Below are 23,576 nucleotides of genomic sequence, written 5' to 3'. Positions count from 1 at the left end.
GTAGATCGGAAGATTGAAATAGACAGGGAAGTCTCAAGGACACACACTGTTAGGAAAAGAAAGGGAAGTCCATGAAGGAGCTATTCCCAGAGGCTGCATATCTAGGCAATTACTTGTTAGGAAAATGAAGGGGAGAGAGAATTTCCAAAAGACTAGAAGTTGAAGGTAGTCAAATGCTGAAGAGCCCACTGACAACTATAACGAAAAAGACTTGGGTTTGGAAAGAAGGAGTCCTGTGAAGTATTTCAGAGGATGAAGAGAAATCCTTAAACTCTCTCATGGGAGAATAAATGGGTACAACATTTTCAGGGCCAAATTAGCAACGTGGCTCAAAAGAATCAAAATACTGCATATCTGGAAATTAATGTACAATGGACATAGCACAGCACGTGGCACTTCATATAGAACTTATTAAATGAGAGCAAATTTATCTTGTTTATTCTGTCCATTTTCTTCCCCCAAACCATCAAGATACATCTGGAAATTATACTTCTAGAAATATATAGAAAAGTAATACCCATGTACATGTATTGATAGTAAGACTGGCTCAAAATTTTGTTTAAAATAGCGAAACTTTGTAAACAGCATAAATGTCCCACAATAGAGAATATTTAATGGATACAAAGATGCTTGTGATGGTTACAAAGAAGCAGTTTACAGAAGTGTGTACAGTATGATTCCCTGCTTTTGAAGGGAGACACTTAGAGACAGAAAGAACTGGAAGGATATACTGCAAGAATCCCGTAACGCTGTTTTGGCATGGGAGGGCTTGACAATTACAAGACCTCTGCTTTCCCTTCCCCCAAACCCATTTACTCTTCCTCTCTTTTTTGGATTACTTGCATCTTCTACAGCAATTCTGTCCAATAGGAATGTGAGACACATAAGCACTTTAAAATGTTCTAGTAGCTACATTTAAAAAGTAAAAAGAAATTGATAAAAATAATATATTTTATTTAACCCCCAAATATCCCAAATATTATTATTGTAACATGTAATCAACATAGAAAATATTAATATTGTTTACATTTTTAACACTCAGCCTTCCAAATCTAGTGTGTATTTTATATTTACAAAATATCTCAGTTGAAGCCATCCACATTTCAAGCACGCAACAGCCACATGGCTTCCGTATTAGAAAACACAGCTCTATAAAATAATTGCTAACATTTATCAAGTGCTTACTACATGTACTGCTTCAAGCCCATTGGGTGGGGATTATAACTAATTCAATCTGACGATAACATGATGAGGTTGTCGTGCTTATTGTTGTCTCTGTAAGCACACATTACTGTTCTAATAGCACCGTGATGGAAGTTTTGGAGCTTTTACAAGGCTTATTCCTAATATGATGGGGATGGAAGCCAGGTCGTAAAGGCTCGCAGAGTCAAGAAGGAGATGAGGGAGCCGGAAAGGGACAAAAAGTTATTTAAAACTTAGCTGGTGGTGAAGAGGAAAAGTTAACAGGGTGAGGGAAACACGAGGCCAGGGAGACTTGAAGATGAAGGAGGCTGAAGAGGAAAGAGGAAGACGGAAGGTCAAAGGGAGATGACTGGGGATGTTTGGGACCAATGTCTCCACAGACAGCTCCACTCTCCAGGAGAATGCTATGACCCGTGGTGAGAGGTGGGTGGGGGGGATAGGGGATGGTTCTGGGAGAAGTTGAACTGAGTTATGATGAATGAAATCAGCCAGCAAAGAAGCAAAAAGGGAGAAGATAGAGATTTGAGAAGTACTTGACCTCAAGACCTGGTGACTGGTAGGATAAGGAGGATGGGAAAGAATGAGGATTTGAGGATGAGTCCCAGGTTTCCTGCATAGGCAAAGGCAGACAGCGCAACATTCACTGAGTGACTCTCTGGAGTCAGACATTGGTCCTGGACATCACAAACTTATCTCATTTAATCCCCACAGAGGTCCCACTAAAGGCTTGCCATTTCACAGATGTGCAAGCTGAGGCAAGATTGTTGGCCCCAGGGCTCACCATTAGTAAATGGATGAGTCAGGACTTGAGCCCAGTCTATTCCAGAGATGGAGAGGGGAGAAAAGTTGATGTGGGGCTAGAACCAGGACAGATGGTTCAGGTCTTCTCCTCTGAATAAAGCGAAGTGCTGGGTTTGGGGAGATGAGAACCCAGGGAAGGCTGGTGTAGAGTGAAAGGCAAGCAGCCTGCAGATACGTGGGACTATAAGGTGCTCCAGCATGAGGGAGGCATGATCAACCTGGGGGATCCTGCAGAACTCAGCAGCCTGAAAGGGAGGACGGGGAAGTGGAGGGGAAGGGCTGGGGAGCAGAGGTGGAGGAGGGGCCGCAGGTTGGGGGTAAGGTGGGCTTCTGTCCACTGGTAAGGGGAGGAAGCAAGCACATGGTCAGCAATGGGAGACCTGTGGGAGCTTGGCAGGGACCAAGCAGGGAATCTGGCAAAAGAAAAACTTGGGGCGTTGTGGGGCGCATTGATGCTGGATCCAGAACACAGAGGGAGACTTAGAGACCTCCTGAAGGTAACAAATTCTTCTCTTAACCTACTGCAGGGGAGGTAACAAAGGGAAAAGAGGCCCTAAGAGCCATGGAAATAGAGGAAATCAGGTAAGAGATAAATATCTGCCGAGGGAGGGAAGGGAAGGAAGGAAACTATGAAATTACAGGAAAGGAAAGTGAGAGAAAGGCACAATGCTCCCGGAGAGGTTAAGGAGAGGGAAACTGAAGGTAGAACCCCCTTCACCCAAGGCACTGGGTAACCCATCACTGATCCTGTGAGAGTCCAGCTGCAGTGGCGGGGGCTGGGGTAGAATGGGGGCAGAACCTGAACCAGGCCAGGCCCACTGAACTGTCCCACCTCAACCCAGACCAGGACCAGACTCCAGTCATTGGTCCCGTGTAGTCCGTTTCTTCATCTGTAAACAGGGTTAATGACAGGTAACTGATGTCCAAGTATTTGGAAAGCGCGACAACAAGGGAAGGAGTTGTTACTATAAAAGTCTATGGATTTACACAGGGAGATGTATACCCAGAGCCAGATGAGGAAAGTCCTTGTGGCCAGTGTAGATATGTCCAGAATGGCCCAGTAGATTCCAAGCTCCTCTACCTGCCCAATTTAGTGAGTTCAGGGGTCAATGTCTGGCCTTGCGGTGAGGTAGGAGGTGGGGGCCTGCAGCTAGACCGGTGAGGTTCACCACCGGCTAGGGGAACAAAGCCTGGGGCTGAGTTCAGCCCTATCCGGCTCCAGTCTTCTCGGTCACAGGCCCAAGCACTTAGTCCCTCCTCGGCACATTCAGAGAACAGGCCCGGGTGATGCTTATCCAGCTAAACCTGGCTCCCTGCGGGGACCTTGCTCCAGCAAAATTCACGTTATCTCCTTCCACATAGAACGAAAATCTCGGTTCCATGTCTTTGCCCAGCTTCGCGCCCTCACCACCCCAGCGATATGGCCTGGTTAGGTCCTTATCCCCACTCAGGGGAGCTTCTCCTTACCCGGAACGGAGGATGAGGCAAAGGGAGAGGGGGAAGAAACAGAGGGAAAGCGGTGGTGGGGGGAGAGGGCGGTAAAGAGGCAGGAAAGGGAGAAAGAGACAGACAGCCTTAGCCAGAAACGGAGAGACCAGCACAGTTAGCCAGAAAGATCTGGAGGGGCCAGCAAGAGACACAAGCCCTCGCCACGAATTCAGTAACGAGTCCTTCCTCAGGTGTTTCTGGGGCGCCTCCGAGGTGCTCCGCCCGGGTCTGCTCTGGACGCGACCGGCTGCAGGGTGCGGCAGTCTCCCCCCACCCCCTCGCCGTCTCCTCCCCACCTCTCCCATGGGGGCCGGAACGGCTTCGGCGCGCGGGGGCTTTTCGGACCAGTCGAGTGGAAAATAGACTTTAACCCGCTTTGTGGCAACAAGGGCGCCCGGAGCGCTCTCCCTGGCCGAGACTGCGGGCGCTCAAGCAGGCCACTCTCAAGACCTGGCCTGGAGTCCTTGCAGAGCCTCGCGGCACGAGGACCTTCTGGCCTCTGGGCGCCGGGACGCACTGCCTGGATCCGCGAACCCGGGCCGCGGCCAGGCCGCTCTGACTAAGCCGGGCAGCAGCGAGGAAGCAGGTCGGCTTCTCGCAGTGCACTGGCAGGGTGCGGGTCCCAGCCTCCCCATCACCGCCTAGTGTCCTCTTAGGCCTGGATATTGGAAGGCCCCGGTGGAAAAGTTTGCTGAGTATTTGTTCTCCTTCCCAACTGCCCTCTCATCCCCGACGAATTAGTGCACGAAATGGAAACTGGCTGGAGTAGAGTAGTCCGCTGCTCCGCGTTGGCGAGTGGAAGGTGAGAGTCGGAGGAGGCCAGGTGGCCGCTACGTTCCCGGGATGATCTGTGTGTCTTCTTGGAGGGTCTTAGGCGTTGATTGTGGACTGTTCGGCCACCTCCAACGTAAGACAGTGTCTTCAAGGCCCGGGCCTGTCCTGGACTGCCTGCACCTGAGCTCCACAATCAGAGAAGACAAGGAAAGCAGATGGCCCTGCGGGCCGGTCGCGATGCCCGTAGCTGGGCCAAGGTCCTGCTTCCAAGCCCGGAGAACTGCAGCTTGAGACGTCTGGGTGACCACTCCGCCAGCTCCTCCAGCGCTCTCCCTGGCCTGGCCTCTTCTGAAAATAACTGCGCGACCGCTTTCCGAAGCTGTCCCCCTTACCACCCAGAAAACGAGAAACCTCAGGAACAAGGCCGCGGCTTCGGACTGCGTCCCAGGAGACGGACGATGGGAGATTCCGAGGGTCCTAGCGGCCAGGGGAGCAAGTTCTCAGGAGAAATCTATTCGTTGGACCCCAAACACCCACATTGCACTCGAATTCAAGTTATCTGAGAACTGAAACGACATCCCGGGACGAACTGGAGAGGGTTCAACTGGTTTACACACTGGGGAGTGGGGCTGGAGATTCTCCCAAGCCCCAGACCCCTCACACACCTCCTTCGGCTCCCGCCTGGGTGGAGACGCTTGCGGCTGCCGCCAGACTCAGCTAAAGGGCAGAGATGCGAAAAGACGGGAGAGCAGGAGGAGGCCTAGCTCGCCCGGCACAAGCTCCAGTCCGGTTTTTGCCTCCGACTGCTGGCTCCTTTCCCTTCCCGCGGTCCCTCGCCCCGCCCCGCCCCGCCCCCCACCTTGGGGCAGGTGAGCGGCGGCCAATGGGCGAGCGCGGGGCAGGTGCCCGCTAACTCTCGCCTAGCAGCGCGGTGGCCGAGGCCGGGCAGGACATTGCTGGGAGGACCGGGGGCGGGGGTCGGTCCTGGCTGGACTCGGAAGGGAAGGGGCCGGGCTCAGTCCCCAGGCGGTAGAAGCAGCTCGTAGCTTCGTTCGGAGCCCGCGCCGGTACCGGCGCCGGGAGCTGCCCGCTTGGCCGCAGAGGCCGGCGCGCCTAGCCTCGCGCCGTGGCCCGACTCTGCGTTCGCTGGCTCGCACGCCCCTCGCGGCTCCGCGCCTGGCTTGTGGGCAGGGGCTGAGCGCGGGCGGGCGGGCGGGGGAGGTGAAGGGTGCTGGTGTGTGTGCATGTGCCTGGCTGGGTGCACACCCCGCACGGCGGCGGCGCCAGGACGCGGAGCGCTCCCCAGAGCCCGGGTGCCTCGCTCGGCTCTGGCGGCCGCGACCATGTTCCAGCCCACAGCCAAGCGCGGCTTTACCATCGAGTCTTTGGTGGCCAAGGACGGCGGCACTGGAGGGGGCACTGGCGGCGGCGGCGCAGGCTCCCATCCCCTGGCGGCGGCCGCCTCGGAGGAGCCGCTCCGGCCCACGGCGCTCAATTATCCTCACCCCAGCGCAGCCGAAGCAGCCTTCGTGAGCGGCTTCCCCGCCGCCGCGGGCGCCGGCCGCTCGCTCTACGGCGGTCCCGAGCTCGTATTCCCCGAGGCCATGAACCACCACGCGCTGACCGTGCACCCAGCGCACCAGCTGGGCGCCTCCCCGCTGCAGCCCCCGCATTCCTTCTTCGGCGCCCAGCACCGGGACCCTCTACACTTCTATCCCTGGGTGCTGCGGAACCGCTTCTTCGGCCACCGTTTTCAGGGTGAGTGCCCACGTTGTGCCCGCCTCGGCGGCGGGCCTGCGCCCGCGCTGCGGCGGCGCGGGGAAGGCTCGGGGGAGTCCGGGGCCATTCAGAAGTTGTGTCAGAAAAGGTTGCAGGTCCACAGAGGCCGATTCCTAAGCAGGGAAGAGCCGCGCCAGATCCATTCGCTCTTCTGCCGCGTTGGGTTCCCTCCCAGAGAACCAGGTTGGGACCTCCAGGCTTATCCAGGAATGATGCCGGTCCGGACGCCAAGCCCGGGCGCATCCTTGGAGCCTCTCCTGGTCCTCCCTGCGGCCTGCCTTAATGTCTCCAGGCTGAGCCAGCCCCATCCCAGAAAACTCAGCGTCGGCCGCCCTCCCTCCGACCCAGGTGGACCTGGGACCATACTACGTTCGCACTTCCACCACCAACTCCCAGGGATCCGCCTTCGCTGGCGCAAGGAGACAGGGGAAAGTCCACTTGCTTGCCCCGATTCTGTGAGAAGAAGGGGCAGAGGGGAGGGAGAACTGGAGAGTTAATGTTCAGTGTTCAGTGCTCCTCTGTTTGGGGATGTTTCTCAGCAACCTCGGCCCGACTTCTCCAAGTCTCACGTGCCTCTCGGACCCAGGGTGGGAAGGTTTGCCAAAGCAAACCGGCTTCCCGCGACGCTCGAGGACTCCGGGAACCGACAGGCTGCTAGGGTACCGACTGAAGTCCTCCCAGGCAGGGGGCGGGGGCAGAGGGCTTTTAAGGTCGTAGGCACTGCACTGGGCAATGGGATTGGTAAGGAAGATCCCCCACTTCTCTCTTTCTCTCTCTCTCTCTTTCTCTCTCTCTCTCTCTCTCTCTCTCTCTCTCACACACACACACACACACACACACACAGGTTTCAGTGGTCTGACTTGCTCCAAGCAAAGAGTTCCATTAGTTGGAGTTCGTTTTCTTCTTTGCATTTATTGGTTTTTTCTTTTCTTTTCTTTCTTCTTGCTCCCCCCCCCTCACTTTTTTTGGAGTGGTCTTAATTTGTGCAGTAATTGGTTTAGTTTTCAGTTTTGTTAGTGTAGACCAGACCTCAGCCTTAGGTTTCCTGACTCAGAGCTAGGTAAACTGGCTCTTAGCAAAACAAGTGAAAAGGACATGATTAGAGCTTTGGCTGATCTGGTGGTAAACTGGATCTACACAGTCAAAATAAATTGGGTATTTGGTACAATTATCTAGATAACAGAAGAAAATTACCTCTTGAAGCTTTGGGTATAGATGCTTAACTGTATCATGGAAAGCCGCTTTCCCCACCCCAATTTGTCAGACAATTTTCTGAGTCCCATCTGGCTAATAGATACTGACCCAGCAGATCCCACAAAATAAGGTAATGTAATTGTTTGAGCAAGAATTTTTGTGGGAAGTCTTGTCTGCTCTGGGGATTTCAAAGATTTGCCCAAATCATCCGGAACAACAACAAAAAATGCCTATGGTGTCAGCCGCTATGGGAAAGAAGTCTGTCAATTAAAATCAATGTTTACTGATAAAATTAAGTATTATTTTAAATTGAGCAAACCACCTCGGTCCTCCATGGGCTGGGTCCCCGGTCTCTAAAACTTGGCGACTGCAGGCCAATTTGAAAGTCGCGGCTGTTTGTAAACCCTCGGGCTGGGGCGGCGGAGGGACCGGAGGTTAGCAGGCCAGAGGAGGGACAGGAGCTCGAAGAAGAGGGCAGAACCGGTCCTGACCCCTGTAGACTCTGCTCACTCGGAGATGGCCTCCCCGGCGACGCCCTCGGCTTTAGACCGGGCGCCCCATGCCCTCTGCGCTTCCTTTCCCGCCATTGACCTCGCCGACACCGGCTTTTAGGGTTCGAGGGCCGTGGCACCAAAGGTCGGGAACGCCTTGTAAGAGATCCAGCTCCGGCTCTGAGCATCCCCAGTCAGGCGAGGCTGAATAAATCCTCGGCAAAATCCTCTCGGAAATTGCCGCCGCTCCCTGAGCCTTCAGCACCGGCGGGCACGTTGTCTAGTTGCAAAAACGGTTGCATTTTTCTCCCAAGAACTGTGTCTGGACGCGGAGATGGAGCCAAATGTGGTCTCATTTTTGAACACGAGAATCCGTTGGGCACGGAATGACTTTTTTAATTCTGAGAGGTTTTGGCTTCAGGGCTGGTCAGCGTCGGGGCAGACGCCTTGCGGCCCCAGCGTCCTTGCGTCTTCGGGGGCCCTCGGGGATGTGAGCCGAGTCATTTCAGGCCCTCCGGCGCCGCGTTTTCTAGAGAACCGGGTCTCTGCGATGCTCATTTCAGCCCCGTTTTAATGCAAGAAGCAAAACCCTACACGAACGAAAAGGAAAACGTCTGCGTTCTGTGCGCAGCGCTCTCCAACAGTGCGGTCCCGGCGCGCAGGGTAGGGCTTCTCCGCTGAGCAAGGCGCTGGGAGAAGAAAAGTCAGCACGGAATGGTCGGGACCAGGCGGCGGGAACCCGAAGCCGAAGGCGGCTTTCGAGGCCTGAAGAGGAGGGGCTGGAGGAGACAGCGAGTTAGCCGCACATCGATGCTATTTCCCTCGGGCAGCAGGAACTTTCCAGGCCGGGAAGCTGAGTCGGGAGGGGGCCGTGGGAGATTAGGCCCTCGGGACTGGTGGTGGTAATGGGCCGGTGCTTCAAAGGGAGCCTTTGTTCCGGCAGGAGGAGGGGGGAATAGGTTATCTCCGTTCCCGGGCGGGCTTCTCCTTCTCGTAGCCCCAGGCCTCTCCGCCTCGCCATCCGGCCCAGAGCCCCCAGCTTGCCATAGCATCTCCAGGAGGCACTGCAGCTTGGGCCCCAGGCCTTCGAATCCCTAGTTCCCAGTTCCTGCCACCTCAGTCCTGGGAACGTCGATTGCTAGTTCCCAGACATTGCCTTAAAGAGAGAGGCTGGAGGAAAACGGGGCAGAGGGGGGTTCAGTTACTAGCTACAGGGAAGACTCAGCCAGCCCCTTTCCACTTTCCCACCTGTCCTTGCCTGAAACTGACAGCCTACTCTCACAGACTGTCTCTAAACAGGCCACACTGCAACCCCAGTCCGAGAGCGTGTTCTGCCCTTGTGGTCCAGTTAAGGCAAACTGAAGCCATGGTAGGGACGGTTGAGGTCCCCTCTCCATAGATCAGAGTGAGAGTGGCACAGGCTCATAGGCACCACCCTGGTTCTTATAGAAACATGAAACTATTAATCAATTTCTCAGGATGGTTAATTTTGTACTAAACATACTCTTCCTTACAGGAAAAAGCCCTTGCTTCTTTTGAAATCATAGCTTTCATCAGTAATCAGCCTCTTGAGTAGTTTTTCCTGGTCTCTGCTTCTTCTTGGTTGGGTCAGGACTTCTGTGTTTCTGCACATGCACACACAGATTACAGGACACATGCTATCTGCCCCTTCGGGGATTACAATGAATTTACAATGGCTATTCTCTCCCCAGCTGAAGAAGACCGCAAGCAGTCTATCTTTCCCCTAAAATAGCCAGACTTGAGCCAAATGGTCCTGTGTATGTCAGGACAGAGAAGCTTGTTGTTTCCATCCTCCACTTTGGGTTTATAAAGACAAACACAGAGAACTCTACCGCACAAGTGACCAACACACAGCACGGAATTATAAAACACCCATCAAATCACACACTGAGGCAGGCTGCAGTCCTGTTTTCTCAGCCCCACACTACCCTTCACACTTCTGTATCCCATTCACTCACAAATCGAGGGTGTCTCCACATTGCCACATCATTTCTGACCAGCCTGGGCCCCGTCAAGTTGCTGAGGCCAAAGCCTGTGATCACAGGGGTGTGCTAGGCTTTCTCTCCCTCTCCAGCTCATTTGTCCAGAGAAAACCACTGTTGGTATTTGACTTGAGCTCGGAATGCTATTGTTTTTTGAAGCAATTTATTTTAACATCAACAAGGAGTGTTTGCTTCCCACCCACCTCTCCCACCTTTCTCTGGCCTCATCACACTGGCTCCCACTTGAGGCTGTAATCCTTTTCCGCACCTGGATCCTTCTCCTCCTTTCTCTCCCTCCTACCCCTCTCTGCCAGACCACCTCCCCTAATCATCTGTCCCCTCCATCACCACAAGCTAAACTTTTCCTTCTATCAGGCCTGAGGCTCTGCCCCCACCTTGAAGGACCCAGTGGGCAGGGTGTCCCCACCCCTCCATCTTCCTGTGATGTGATCCCACTCACTTTTGTAGCAGCATAGATCCAGTCACTTGGAATGGATAAGGCAACTGGAAGTTAGTAGCTTCTTCCTCTCAGGGGACTCTGTCTCCCCCCACCCACCCAGGCATTAGCCACTCATTCCTAGGCAATGCTGTTCCCCAGAAAACCCCAGCAATCAAGTTTTCCTATGTAGATGTCCAAAGCCCATAGACTTGGAGAAAATCAGGTCAGGCAGTTTCCACCAGCAGAGGGACATGAACAGTTACCTGGAGAGTTGTAGCAACAGCATCTCAATTATGTGCCCTTGCCTCACTTACAGAGATATTTCCAGAGATGGGAGAGCTCAACTGAATTATCCAAACAATTGTCTTAAGAACAAAACAACAAATCAAATTGAGTCAAACCAGTGGCCATTTCTGAAGAAATTAATTGGATCAGTCAATCTCAAATGCTAACTGTCAAAACATTTCGTGCAGTGCTCTGCATTCTTGGTGGGTTAGGGTACTAGTATGTGTCACTGCATGGGAATCCATGGATGGTGTCAGGGCCTGTTTCCAGTCTTGTTGGCATGTGCAACCAAGCCAGAGGTTGTGTGAGGGCCTAGTGGGGGGATTCCTTGAGACTGGGGCTGTGGATGGAAGCTTGTTCCAGCTTTTGTAGTTCCTGACCCTACTACCTCAGCCCTATTCAGCCCAATGTCAGCCCTCGTCCTGCATGTAGCAGCTGAGTCCCCATGATGGCCAACATTTGCCAAGGGACTGTTACACTCTAGGAGAAAAAGACAGTAGGGAGGCTGGAGCATATATTTACATACGCCCATGCAGAAACCAATATATCTATATCTATTAGGGAGAAAGATGACATCTAGTTATTTATACACATGTCTCTTCAGCACAAGATTATTCAGGGATGAAGCAAGGTCTTTTTCCACCAGAGAGCAGTAAGTCTGCAGGAAGAGGATTTTATCTGATGACCTGGTGGGGGCGGGGGGAAGAGGTGGGCTATTGGGAAGAAGTAACCTAACTGGAGACCTCTAGATGCTGTCTGGATTTTGACCTGGCCCCTGGCCTATTTTTACCACTTGCAAGGCAGAGCCTCCGCTTGTTGGCAGGAATTTTCTATGGGCTAGTAGCCTGAGCATTTAGTTGCAAGGCTGGTTTAAGCAGGTGTGAAGGGAGAGTTCCTAAGATACCCTCAGTTCTTGAATCTGCGTTTGGTACGGGGACATCTGACAGCCAGGTTGTGCCCCTTGCCACTTTCCTGACACCCAACCCTGTCTCCACCCCTGGTCCACTTTGAGGGAGACTCGACTGGGCATACCAGACAAAGAGAGCTTCCCTTGGCCTCTTAGGCTCCTCAGGCCCTGTGTGGGTGCCTCTCCAGACCCCGGCCTGCCTCTTGGCCCAACAGTGATCCGCAGCGCTGATTCTGGGCGTCCCCTGACCCGATAGCTCTCAGCCAGGAGAAGGTTTCGGGGAGAGGAGTGGACTTAAAGAAAGGGCGGCAAAGGGGAAAGCCTAGACGTGGGTGTGCGTGTGTCAAGGGTTGGAGAGTGCAACGGAGCGCTCCCGGGCGTGTGCGAGCGAGGCGCGAGGGCCGAGCTTGGCCGGCTTCGCGGGCGGACGGGCCGCAGCTCACGGTGCCCTTCTCTCTGTCTGTATCTAACGTCGGCGACGCGGCCACAGCGAGCGACGTGCCCCAGGACGGGCTGCTTCTGCACGGCCCCTTCGCGCGCAAGCCCAAGCGGATCCGCACGGCCTTCTCGCCCTCGCAGCTGCTGCGATTGGAGCGTGCCTTCGAGAAGAACCACTACGTGGTGGGCGCCGAGCGGAAGCAGCTGGCCGGCAGCCTCAGCCTCTCCGAGACGCAGGTAATGAATGGTCCGCGCTGCACCCTTGGGCCAGGTGGAGGTGGGCCGGGCGGGTGCCGGAGAGGCCGGCCTCGCCCCCCAGCCGGCCCCGGCTCCTCCTGCCACCCCTGCGGCGCCCCCGCCATGACTGCCTTCCCTCCGACTGCGTACAGCCTCTAAGGGGCCACAGGACTTTTATTAAGTACTAAGGACCTACCCAGAGGCTGGGATCAAACCTTATTCCGGCCCGGCTCACACAGCCCACGGGAGGTGCCAGCTGTCAGGAGGCGGCGGGCGCCCTCGGGAGCCGGCCGGGCGCGGAACACCCACGCCGCGGTCACTCCGCGCCCGCCCGGGCCCTCTGGTGTCGTCTCAGCCCTGCGGTGACTGCAGCCCTTCTCCCGCCACTGTTCTGGGGGCGCTCGGAGGTGTGTGCGGTGCCCAGGCCTGTCCCGTACTGGCTCCGCTGCCATGCAGGGGCGACGGGGGCGAAGGCCTCGCTGTGGGGAGAAAGACCACGGGTCCCCGGGCTATAAAGAGCAGAAGGTTAGCCGGGAGTGCGCGCCCTTGCCCGGGGTCCGAGGCCGGCCCTGGTCTCTGTGCAGGCGGACTGGCACCACGCTCAAACGGCGATGTGTGTGTGCGGGCGTCGGCGGGACCTGGAAAGGGTGGGAAAGTAGATTCTGGTATTCAGGGCCTGTTTTCATCACTTGAAGGGCTGTTGAGTTGGGGAGGGAATAAACTGCGATGGCATTGAAGGGATTTGAACTGGATGAAATTACAATCACTACGTAGTGTTTTTGTAATTGATTTTAAAGAATTAAAGAACTAGAAGGGAAGTATAGGGAAGCAGATCTGGCCTTATTGTAAGTAAAGACTTTGGCATAAATAAATGTTGTCTGGAAGCACCGCTAAAGCTCTCGGTCCCCCCGGAGTCAAGCGCGCTGGGGTGGCTGGTTGCTGCCCTGGAGGCGAATTTCTGTAACTGGGTAGGCTTTGGGAGACCTTAACTCCCTCGCGTCCCCGACAGCTTCCATACTGGCAAAGAGAGAGGTCGGCTGGCGGCCCAGCGGCTCTCGCCCGCGGCCGGCATTTCATCTTCCGCTCCTTTTTCTGCTCGCCTCTCACACCACCATCTTCCACCCGAGTCCCGACAGAGAGATGGTGCCGGGCTGGGGGCGGGGTTGGGGTGTGTGTGTGCAGCCTGGGGTCTCCTGGGTAGCGAGGCTAGATAGAAGGCTTCATGTGGGAGTCCAAACCCAACTTCGTCCCCAGCCCCGACCTCACTCTTTGCCGCTCACGACGCATGTCCTACCTGTCTGATGCCCTGTTTCATCAATGCATTGCTCCCATCTCTGCGGCACGACCCGGGCTTTTTCAGATTTGCTAGCCGGTCTGTTCTAACTGCAAAGACAAAGCTCACAAAAAAACGGACTTAAATTTTAAAAACTTTTTTTTTCAAGGTATTTTTAAAAAACAAGTTAATAAAATAACACCCACTTTTCCCTCTTCGCAAACGTTTTAAAATTTTTGTTTCAAACAAGGTGTCATTTAAGAATGGTATTTATAGTTACCTTCATTTAAAATTATTAGTTATTAAATTTAATTGCAGAAGTGTAAGAAAACAAAACCATTTATGTCCACCACCCACAGATTAACACTTGTTGAAATAATGTCATTGTTTTTAAACCTCCATTTTTTTAATTGAGAGCATTTTTAATTGACCTTCTTTCAACTGAACTTATCTGCCTGTCAATATTTGGGCCTAACAATGCCAGTTAGTAAACCTAATGCTTGTTTCCTCTCATTTTTATTAGAAGGTGCTTAAACATATATTTATTTTTAATTTTATTTTATTTTTAAACTTTACAAAATTAAAAGAAAACCAGATAGAAAATAAAATGGATCCAGCTTTGTTAACTATCAAAACTCATGGCTAATCTTGTTGCATCGATAAATGAGCTGGTTTAAGCATATGAAACAAACAAAATAATAGAACTGTGGGATATTTGAGCCTGAGAAACCTCCTTGTAGAATCCCATCTTTCCAGGTGAGGCCTTTAAGATGGAGAAATGAGCTAAGCAGAGCTCCCCAAGCAGGCAAATGGGATTTCAGTATTTGCCTCCCTGCTAACTGTGTGACCTTGGGCCAGTTACTCAACTTCTCTGAGTTCTGGTTTCATCGTTCAGAAAATAGGTTTAAGGATCAAAGATACCTAACTTGAACTCAAATAATATTCATTAGCATCCCCAGTACTTCTCTCCCCTTTGTTGAAAGTAATATGTCAAGTTATTGTTATAATAAGGTCTCCACCTGGAATTACTGATTCTTAGTTCAGTCTCTTTCATCAGCAGAGCTGCTTTCTGTCCCTTTTGTAACTATTATTTGGACCTAGGCTATATAATTAACTAATTATCTATCCATCTCGCTGTATTTGCCAGGCAAGCTTACCTGTCAAATCTAGCTATCAGCTATTTGTCAAGCTTCAGTCATTCCCATCAGCCCCCTGCCATCTATTTCTACTGTCAATATCTATATTTGTCTCTCAGAGCTCTCTGTTCTGTCCCTCACAGATAGCTATTTTATATCTAGCCATATACTTCTGTCTACTCTCATTAAATTACCTCCACAAAGCTGGTTAATTTATATTTCCTATTTATTATTAATTCTATCTTTCCTCTGAACAACAATTCCTATTTACCCAACTGTTGATTATCTCTTTATCATCTACTCTATTTTACCTTCTATATATCTACCATCCATGTCAAACTTCCATCTCTATAGATCTTTAGCAGCTGACAGTATATGCATACGTCTATAATGGTTATCATCTCATCAACTCTTGCTTTGTCTTTTTTTCTGGGCCTCAGTTCCTGATCTGTAAGGTTGAATAAAATGAACTCCAGGGTTCTTTCTAGCCCTGAGCATCTGGCTTATCTATATTCTATTTCTCTGTATTTCTGTATAATCTGTCCTCCAGATTCTCAGGACTCACAGCATATCTCCTGCATATCACAATATATGTAGGATTTTGCTATTGTTTAATAACCTGCCATGCCAACTGTCAGACTATATATACACTGGTTGCATTCATCTCTCAAAGAAATCTTAAAATACGGATTCCTAGAGCCTGCTCAGGAGGTTCTCTTAGGAGTTCCAGGGTGTGACCCAGGGAAGTTTATAAAGTAGCTCTCTGGGTGATCCTAATGAACAATAGGCCTGAGCATCTCAGCTCTGGGAGACAGAGAGCAAGCCTTCCTTTTTCTTGCTGTGCCCCAGGGCCCAGTTCAGTGACCAGCGAGGAGTAGATGTTCCATAAACATGTACTGAATGAGTGGGCAGTTTTCTCTTGACTTGTATACTTATCCATATGCTAATTTTATCAGTCATTCCCCTTACTCTTTGGCATCACTGCTCCCTTTCTGTCCCTCTGCTTCTGTGATTCCCTTGCACTTTCATAGCTGATTGTTGATCAGTCATAGGTGATAGAGTTTTATTGACCAATTCATGGATAAAACTTCAGGGAGGGTTAAGCAGATCGGTGTATGGGTTCAGAGTTCAGGGGTATCTGTATGCCCAAAGCTCTAGCATGGGATGCTGTGGGTAGGCAACCGGAGCTTTTTAGTTGGGATAGGGCTTTAAATTGGTTGAGAGTGGAATTAATGGTGTGAGTTAATCCAGGAGGAGGAAGGAGGGGCCCTGGGCAAGGGCTAGTTCTTCCTTCTAGCCCTTTGCTCCTCTCTGCTGTAGCGTAGCCCAGCAGTCTGACCAGGGTGAAGGCCATCTAAGATTCAATCCTGGTGGCCGGTGGGGCAGACTCAGGCCTGGATTAGATCAGACCCTCGAGTTTGAGTGAACTTGTGTGTGTGTGTGTGTAATGAGCATATGTAACATATGTGTGAGGCTTCTCTGGTGGTTCAGCAGTAAAGAATCCACCTTCAATGCAGGAAACATGGGTTTGATCCCTGAGTTGAGAAGATCCCCTAGAGGAGGGCATGGCATGAAGTAACTGGCCCAAGGTCACACAGTCAGTTAGCAGGGAGACAAATACTAAAATCCCATTTGCCTGCTTGGGGAGCTCTGCCTAGTCCATTTCCCCAGTCCAGTATTCTTCCCTAGAGAATTCCATGGACAGAGGAGCCTGGAGCGCCACAGTCCATAGGGTTGCAAAGAGTTGGACACGACTGAAGCAGCTTAGCACACATGCACGAACATATGTGTGCCCGTAATGTGGAGGACATGTGGGCTGAGTGTGATCAGCGCCCAAAGGTCAGGTACTGTCATAGGTACACATGGCATGGAGCGCCTCTGTGTGCTTCTGTGCATGGGCGGAGGGGCACATTAGTTTTAGGGGGAGGGAGAGAAAGCATTTGGTTGCTCCAGCTGATGGATTTGTCAGTATTTCTAGCTGCTCCTCCAACTCCAGACAGTTCAGGAGGTGTTTCTTGACCTACCTGGCTGAGTTTAGCTGAATTGTGAGGGAAAGGGATGCAGAAATGTGGTCTCTTGGCCTTGGAGATTCCTCAGACAGTGGTAGGGCATGCAAGGGGTGAGTGACTAGAGTCCTACTGAAGCCACAGCTGTGGACTGAGGAGGTCAGGGGAGATTACATGGGTGGAAGGCTCCTGGAAGACCACAGCCATGGAGACAGGAGGGCCGTCTAGACTGGTGGGAAGAAAGGGGGAGGATTTGGGATTAAGATGGTGTGGGAGCTATCGAGTGTGGCTGCCTTCTTAGGGCCCAAGAGCGTGGGTGGGGGCGATCTTAGGAGGCAGAAGTTTGTGGTCACCTGCCTGTGGGTTTTCCCCAGAAGGGCATGGTAAAGAGACTTCCCACCTGGAATATCTCCCTTTGGGGGAAGGATAAAAGGGAGATATCCAAGGAACTTGAATTTTTAGGAAAGGTTACTGGCTCACCGTGTGTTCTGAGATGGATTCATCCCTTCCCTAAGTCTTGGCTCTTCTCCAAGAACTTCTGCACCTCTGAAAGTCCAGGAGTCCAGTGGGAGGCAGGAGAGGACAGGAGAGATAAGGGAGGCTGGAGTGGTTCTCTGAGGCTGTGGTCCTGAGAAGATAGGCAAATCTTGTGATGTCTCCCTGAGAGTGAAGGCATCCAGGGTGGACTGAGAGAGGAGGAAACCAGAAAGCTTAGGAAGAATTAGGACTCTGGTTGATGAGGAGCCAGAGGCAACATCAGTTTGGGGGAGTGAGGGGTGAGCTTAGCATGGCATTGGGCTTGACCTTGAGAGTGGGAGCAGTTCACGTGGTCAAATGTTAGGAAGCGGATCCCCAGTGGAGAGGGCAGGGAGGCGCGCTGAGGAGTGGCTTGATTAATGCCTCCCAGCATCTGTCTAGTCTGGGGATGACAGACCAGAAAGAGTGGTGTGTCTCTGTGTCTGAGGGAGACAGAATAGAAGGACACGGGCTTAAATTAAAACAGAGGCGATAACAGTAGGACATAAGGAGAAACCTCTTGTATCAGAGTTACAAGACTCAAATGCCCCTGATAGAGGATTTTGAACTCTTTGAGGAGAGGACAGGTATTCACCTGAAAGTGTGCAGGGGCCCAGATAGGACGGGCTAAGACTGGGGAGTGGAGGAAAAGAAGGGATCCAGACCTGGTTCATTCAAAGGTAGTCTGAAACATTGGCTGGAGCTATAGTTTGCTTGTTTGTAAGTTCATCTGTCCATTCACTCACGCACATCTTCATTCATCAGTGTATACAGTGATCAGTCCACTAATGCTTTGGTACCTTCATTCATTCATTAATTCATTCATTCATCCATACCTGAATTTAGGTTTCACTCAGTCAGCCTAATTCAAGCTGACCCTTGTCCCCTCAACAATGGATCTTCCTCTCCACCTTCCCCCTAGAAGTGGTTAATCCAGTCCACAGCTGAAAGAATTAGGAATTGACCCTCTTAAAGAAGTGGCCACTGAAGTAAGCCAAGAAAGGATCCCATCTCTCTAGCAGTCAGCAATTTCCAAACCCCTTTTCCAGTTAAGAGTCCAATCCCTCTACCATTGATTTTCCCCTGTTTTCCAGGTTGGCACAAGTGCCTCTTTCCTAGAGCATAGGGCTCAGTCACTTCACCTCTGCCCTGCCAGCTGAGTATACCTGGAACATGCCCACTGGGCCTCCAAAGCCAGCTAACACATCACTTTTGTTCTCCAGGTTCCCATACTGTCTGATGAGGAGACAGAGGTTTGAGCAAATAAATTAACACGTTGCTGGAGTCACTGTCGCTGAGACAGAGAAACGCACTAAGGAAGTACAGACAGGCAGCGGGCCACATCCGGGGACAAGGGAACAGAGTTTCAAAGGCTAAGTAAGAGTGATCCCAGTGGTGTAATTTGGACAAAAGTGGAGACTCTTGGAAGGATCTTGCTTATCAGAAAGACTGAGAGACATTGAGTGTGGTAGGGACTTAGAAGGCCACAAGGAACCTCTCTCCAAACCCAGAGGGTTCAGACGTGTGTGAGGGCTTCCCCGGTCAGAAAGCCAAGTGTGCCTTGGGCTTAAAGAAAGGTGAGTAGCATGCCAGTGTTGGGGGCAGGCAGCCTCCCAAGGCCTCTGCCACTGAGCTGGTAGCCACGTTATGTGACCTGGCTCCTTTCTAGGTCTTCTGTCCTCTAGGGAAGGAGTTCTGGGATGACCCCAGATTTGCCTGGCTGGACTGGAAAGTTCATGGGGTGTCATTCTTAACTCTTCCCACACTTGGGCCCAGTTCCTTTTCTTTGGCCAAATAAAAAATTACTATTAATTGTTATAAGTAAGCATTAAAGAAAAGTCGGAAGTGTGGAAAGAAGACAAGTCCCCCATACTTTGGGTATATTTCCTTCTAGTCTTTTTTCCCCATGCATAGGCTTTGTTTTTCCATGGTTGTGATCACACTGTGCCCAAACTGTGCATCCTGCCGTTTTCACTGATATTACTAAGTCATGAGCATCCCCTTGCTATGACAGTCTTTGTAAACAGCATCTGGACACTCAGCCCAAGGCTGTTCTCCGGAAGATAGCCAGGCTGCCTGGGAAGAGTTTTCATCCCCGTTTCTAGAGAGCTGCCTCCTTGACCCTAGTAGTTTTCATGGAGAAAATATTCAGAATTGCCCTTCATTTGGGTTGGCCAGGAAGCTGTCCCTGGTGTGAAAACATACTCTGTGCCCCAAGTTCCACCACTGAAGCTTTCACTCTTTGGGCCAGTGATGCTGGGCAAGGGTAGCAGGCTAGGCCCATCCCACTAGAGATGAGTCTCCTTTCTGGAAGGAGACTTGGGAATGCATGGGGGAGGGAGAAGGTGCAGAAAGGGCCCTGTGTTCCTGGTGCTGCCCCAGATGGTACATCACCAGGCTGGCCATGCTTAGCCCTCAGCCAGCCCCTGGGGCTCTCAGGAATACCGCCCCAGCCCTGCATCCAGGCCTGAGTCACACACACGCCTTGCACAGGCTGGGCAAGCTCACCCGCCTACGGGCTGGCACAGCCACAGTGGGCTCCAGGGTGGGGGGCAGGGGCCAGGCTGGCTGCCAAATGGTTGTGCCGAGAACCACCCAGGGCCCAGCCAGCCCTGTGCCTGAGGAAAGGTGGGCACGGAATCCAGAAGCCCTGCCCCTGGAGCATCTGCCATCTCCATCTATCTGAGCTGGGACATGCAGGCAATGGGTTTGAATCCAGCCCTGGAACTGAAGGAAGGAGGCCTCCTCTCACTCCGTCCACCAAGGCCAGTCATCTCTTCCTGTCTGTGTGGCTGTTCTGTGTAGCACGGAGCACTGAGTGCCCTCACACCCACCCTGGTGCTCGGAAACTGACAGGCAGGACCAGTGGTGCCATGGAAGCCCTGGGGGGGCGGGCTCCACGGAGGGGACGGGGGCAGTGTCTGCAGGATGGGAAGGCGGGGCATCCTGAGCATGAAGCTGCCCCCTGGGCCTGCATGCCAGCCCAGCTTTGGCTGCCGCTCTGGGCTTTGTGGCTAAGGCCTGTGCTTTTCACCCATTCTCAGGGAGCAGGGACAGATCTGTGTAGTGTCTCTGAGGATCGCCTCTAGCTTCCCCCCACCCCAGGATTCCAGGTTCTCCCTTTAGTCGTCACTGCTGTTGCTGCAGCGAGGTGCTCACGGTTGTCCCACACACATGACATACCGCTCACCGCCTGTATGGGCGCCACGGGTCACTCCAACTGCAATTGTCTGCGTCTGTCTTAGTTGCTTCAGTCGTATCCGACTCTGTGTGACCCCATGAACTGTAGTGCTCCAGGATCCTCTGTCCATGGGATTCTCCCGGCAAGAATACTGGAGTGGGTTGCCATGCCCTTCTCCAGGGGATTTTCCCAACCAGGGATCGAACCCACGTCTCTTATGTCTCCTGCGTTGGCAGGCGGATTCTTTACCACTTGCACCACCTGGGAAGCCCATCTACTTGCTTTTTAAATGTGCTATTATTTCAGGAAACCCTCCATGCCTCATAACCCTGCCCCCTTGGCACCACCTTCCCCAGGTATCCTGTGGAACGAAAGCCCAGAAGGTGCCCTAAAGCTGTAAAGGGCCCCAGAAAGCATCTCTCTTATGCATGAGGGACTTAAGTCCAGAGAGGGGAGGGAACACAGCAGATGATCAGCACTCAACCCCTCTCACCAACTCTGAGGGTGATCTGGTCTGGCCTGGTGCTGCAAGGCCAAGAAAAGGACTGTGTAGTCAGGAGGATTTGACAAAGTGAGGTTTTCTCCACAGTCCTCAAGAACTAAAACTATAAAGCTAGTGAAGGACCAGGACGATCCTCCCAGATCATTCAGGAGAGGATGTTAAGGGCTGTTGTGGGCTGGGCACTGAGCAAATGCTGGAGGAGGCGGGAGAAGGGATGGATGATGAGAGATGGGACCGAGTCTAGGGAGCCTTCTTAGAGGAGATGGGCTTAGCATCATGGGCCCGCCCTGCCTCCACATCACACAGGAGAGTTGCTGGGCTCCGACCCCTCCCCTTGTCAGGGCTCTCACTGCCTGACATGAGCTGGGAGGCTCTCTGTGTTTAAGAAGGAGCTCACTTCTGTCCCCTAGTATTTCTCCCAGCTATTCCTTGTGTGACCTGTTCCCACATCTGGATGGGCTGCAGGGGCTGGTGATGTGGGGGCAGCAAGTCCAGAGCACTGGGTGGAGATGCAGACACCCCGATGTGTAAGGAGGATGAGGCCTCCGTTGGTGGATTTCAGACTACCCTGAGGAGCTGGCACCCAAGGATCCAGGACCCCCCACCCATCCAGCTCCACCTCTGAGGCGGGATGGAGGATTCTACCTGAGGTTACTAAGACAGGCTCCTCTTGTGAGACAGACTGACCTGATGGTATGAGAGGCTGGCGCCTCAGCAGTGCGGTCTGTGGGCCTCAGAGTGCTCCGCTGTCTTGGACACTGCCCTTGGCAGGGACAGCGCCTCCGGGTTAAGTAGCTGTGTCCGCTCTGCCTCTTCGTGCTGCTCTGAGTACAGGGTTGACCTTGGGGTGGGGCTCACCCCAACCATCCAGACCCATGTGATGGCTGCAGGAACCATGATGCGCGGCAGCTCCAAGACCCCCTCCCTCCCCTCTGTTGCTGCTGCTGCTTCTAAGTCGCTTCAGTCGTGTCTGACTCTGTGCGACCCCATAGACAGCAGCCCACTAGGCTCCCCCGTCCCTGGGATTCTCCAGGCAAGAACACTGGAGTGGGATGCCATTTCCTTCTCCAATGCATGAAAGTGAAAAGTGAAAGTGAAGTCGCTCAGTCATGTCTGACTCTTAGTGACCCCATGGACTGTAGCCTACCAGGCTTCTCCGTCCATGGGATTTTTCCAGGCAAGAGTACTGGAGTCAGGTGCCATTGCCTTTTCTGCCCCTCTGTTGAGCGGACAGCAAAACAGCCCCTCTCAGGCCCACTGTGCCCCTCATTTGCATCTGGAAGGGAAGACCTCCAGACCCATCAGGTGGCACCGGCCAGCGGAGACGACCCTGGTCTTGGTTTCCCCATCCGGCTCCCAGCCCAGCCTGAAGGCTGAGTGGCTGCTGGGGGCTTCCTGGGTGTTTCTCACCTGTGCCCCTCCCTCCCTGGCCCAGGTGAAGGTGTGGTTCCAGAACCGGAGGACAAAGTACAAGCGGCAGAAGCTGGAGGAGGAAGGGCCCGAGTCGGAGCAGAAGAAGAAGGGTTCCCACCATATCAACCGGTGGCGCATTGCCACGAAGCAGGCCAACGGGGAGGACATCGACGTCACCTCCAATGACTAGGGTGGGCAGCCGCAACCCCACCAGGGCAGAGTGCCACGCGCTGCTGGCCAGGCCCCCCCACCGGTGGGCCCAGCAGGACTCTGGCCACTCCTCGGCCGGGCTGCGTGGAGGCCTCAGGTCACGGCCCCGGAGGGCTCGGAGCCTGGGGCCACCACCGACAGAGGGACTAGACATGGGCTGGCTGAGGCCCAGGACTGCTCGACCTTCTCCTTGGAGAGCCTGCCCGCCTGGGCAGTGCAGCCTCCCAGCCACTCTCCATTTCTCTTATCTCCTTTTCGTTTTGACGCATTTCTGTTTTAATTTATTTTGCAGGCACCCGCTGTAGTTCTTAGTGATCCCCTTGTGTCTCCCTTCCCTATGGGAACAATAAAAGTCTCTCTCTTAATGACATGGGCATCCAGCTCCAACCCCAGAGCCTGTGAGCCTGGGGTGGTGGGTTCTGGCTCTGAGAGCCACAGGGGGAACTGGCTGAGCAAGCTTATTCAGGGCCTGGGAATCTGGACGGGGCCTTGGAGACTCAATCCACTGACTTTTCTCTTTTGATGGTGCTTGACCCTGGTTTCTAGCTCCAACTCCACAGCAAGAGAAACTGAGGCTAGACATAGGGAAGGACCACTCTGTATTCTGAGGGAGGCTATGCTCAAGTCTTCCCAAACTTAATGAATGGTGGGAATCAGGCCCAGGTGGTTCATGGAGGAGACAGCATCCATACTTCTCCATGCATGGAGCTCTGGTGACTTCTCCAGTCAAGGGAAAAATGCGGCTGGGTAGAGGGGGCATCCTTCCCAGAGGTGACCACCTCTGCCCCAAGTCCTGCCCCACCAGGATGCTCTCCTGCCCCTGCAAAGCCCCCCTCGGTGGATGAAATCTTCAGAGACAGGGCTTCAGGCTGAGCTTGCAACTGGTTCCTGGGACCTTAGGGCCTTCCAGCCTGGGCAAGAGCTTGAGGCAGGGCCCACCGATCTCTAGTTCATCTGCCTCCAATTTGTTTACTTGTCTTTCCTGCTTGTCATGCAGCAAGGTTTCCTTCATCCTAAGAAAACCTCTGTTCGTAACCTGTATCCCATGCCTCTGGCCCTTACCATGGCCAGACCTGCCTCTACTGCTCCATCTCGCACGTGATCCACACCCCTGCTCCCCACCTCTGCCTCCCCACTGGGCGGGAATTGAAGACTGTCACCACCCATGGTTACTGCCACCCCTGGCCCAACTCAATGCCCCCCATCTGGCTTCACTGCTCTCCATCTTAGGCCATTCCCTCCTAGGCGCCCCCACCCCTCCCTACCTTCATCCCAGTGCCTCTGATGGCTGTTCCTGCCT

General features: G+C 53.0%; 1 protein-coding gene across 1 annotated transcript; it reads left to right on the top strand.

The window, feature by feature from the left end:
• Window positions 1–984: 984 nt before the first annotated feature.
• EMX1 (empty spiracles homeobox 1) lies at window positions 985–22,644 on the top strand. The gene is made up of 3 exons (XM_045162197.1): window positions 985–6,024; window positions 11,855–12,039; window positions 22,089–22,644. Exons 1-3 carry the CDS (start codon window positions 5,511–5,513, stop codon window positions 22,254–22,256), a joined length of 867 nt encoding a protein of 288 aa, XP_045018132.1. The 5' UTR covers window positions 985–5,510; the 3' UTR covers window positions 22,257–22,644.
• Window positions 22,645–23,576: the final 932 nt, after the last annotated feature.

Source organism: Bubalus bubalis, chromosome 12, assembly GCF_019923935.1.
Source record: "Bubalus bubalis isolate 160015118507 breed Murrah chromosome 12, NDDB_SH_1, whole genome shotgun sequence".
NCBI lineage: Eukaryota > Metazoa > Chordata > Mammalia > Artiodactyla > Bovidae > Bubalus > Bubalus bubalis.
This window is presented reverse-complemented; position numbering and strand designations above follow the sequence as displayed.

Bases quoted from the DNA above. Each gene is read 5' to 3' on its own strand.
- EMX1 (XM_045162197.1), top strand. From the start codon at position 5,511: ATGTGCCTGGCTGGGTGCACACCCCGCACGGCGGCGGCGCCAGGACGC. The intron at 6,025-11,854 runs GTGAGTGCCCAC...ACGCGGCCACAG, and splicing joins CTTCGGCCACCGTTTTCAGG to CGAGCGACGTGCCCCAGGAC. The intron at 12,040-22,088 runs GTAATGAATGGT...TCCCTGGCCCAG, and splicing joins TCAGCCTCTCCGAGACGCAG to GTGAAGGTGTGGTTCCAGAA.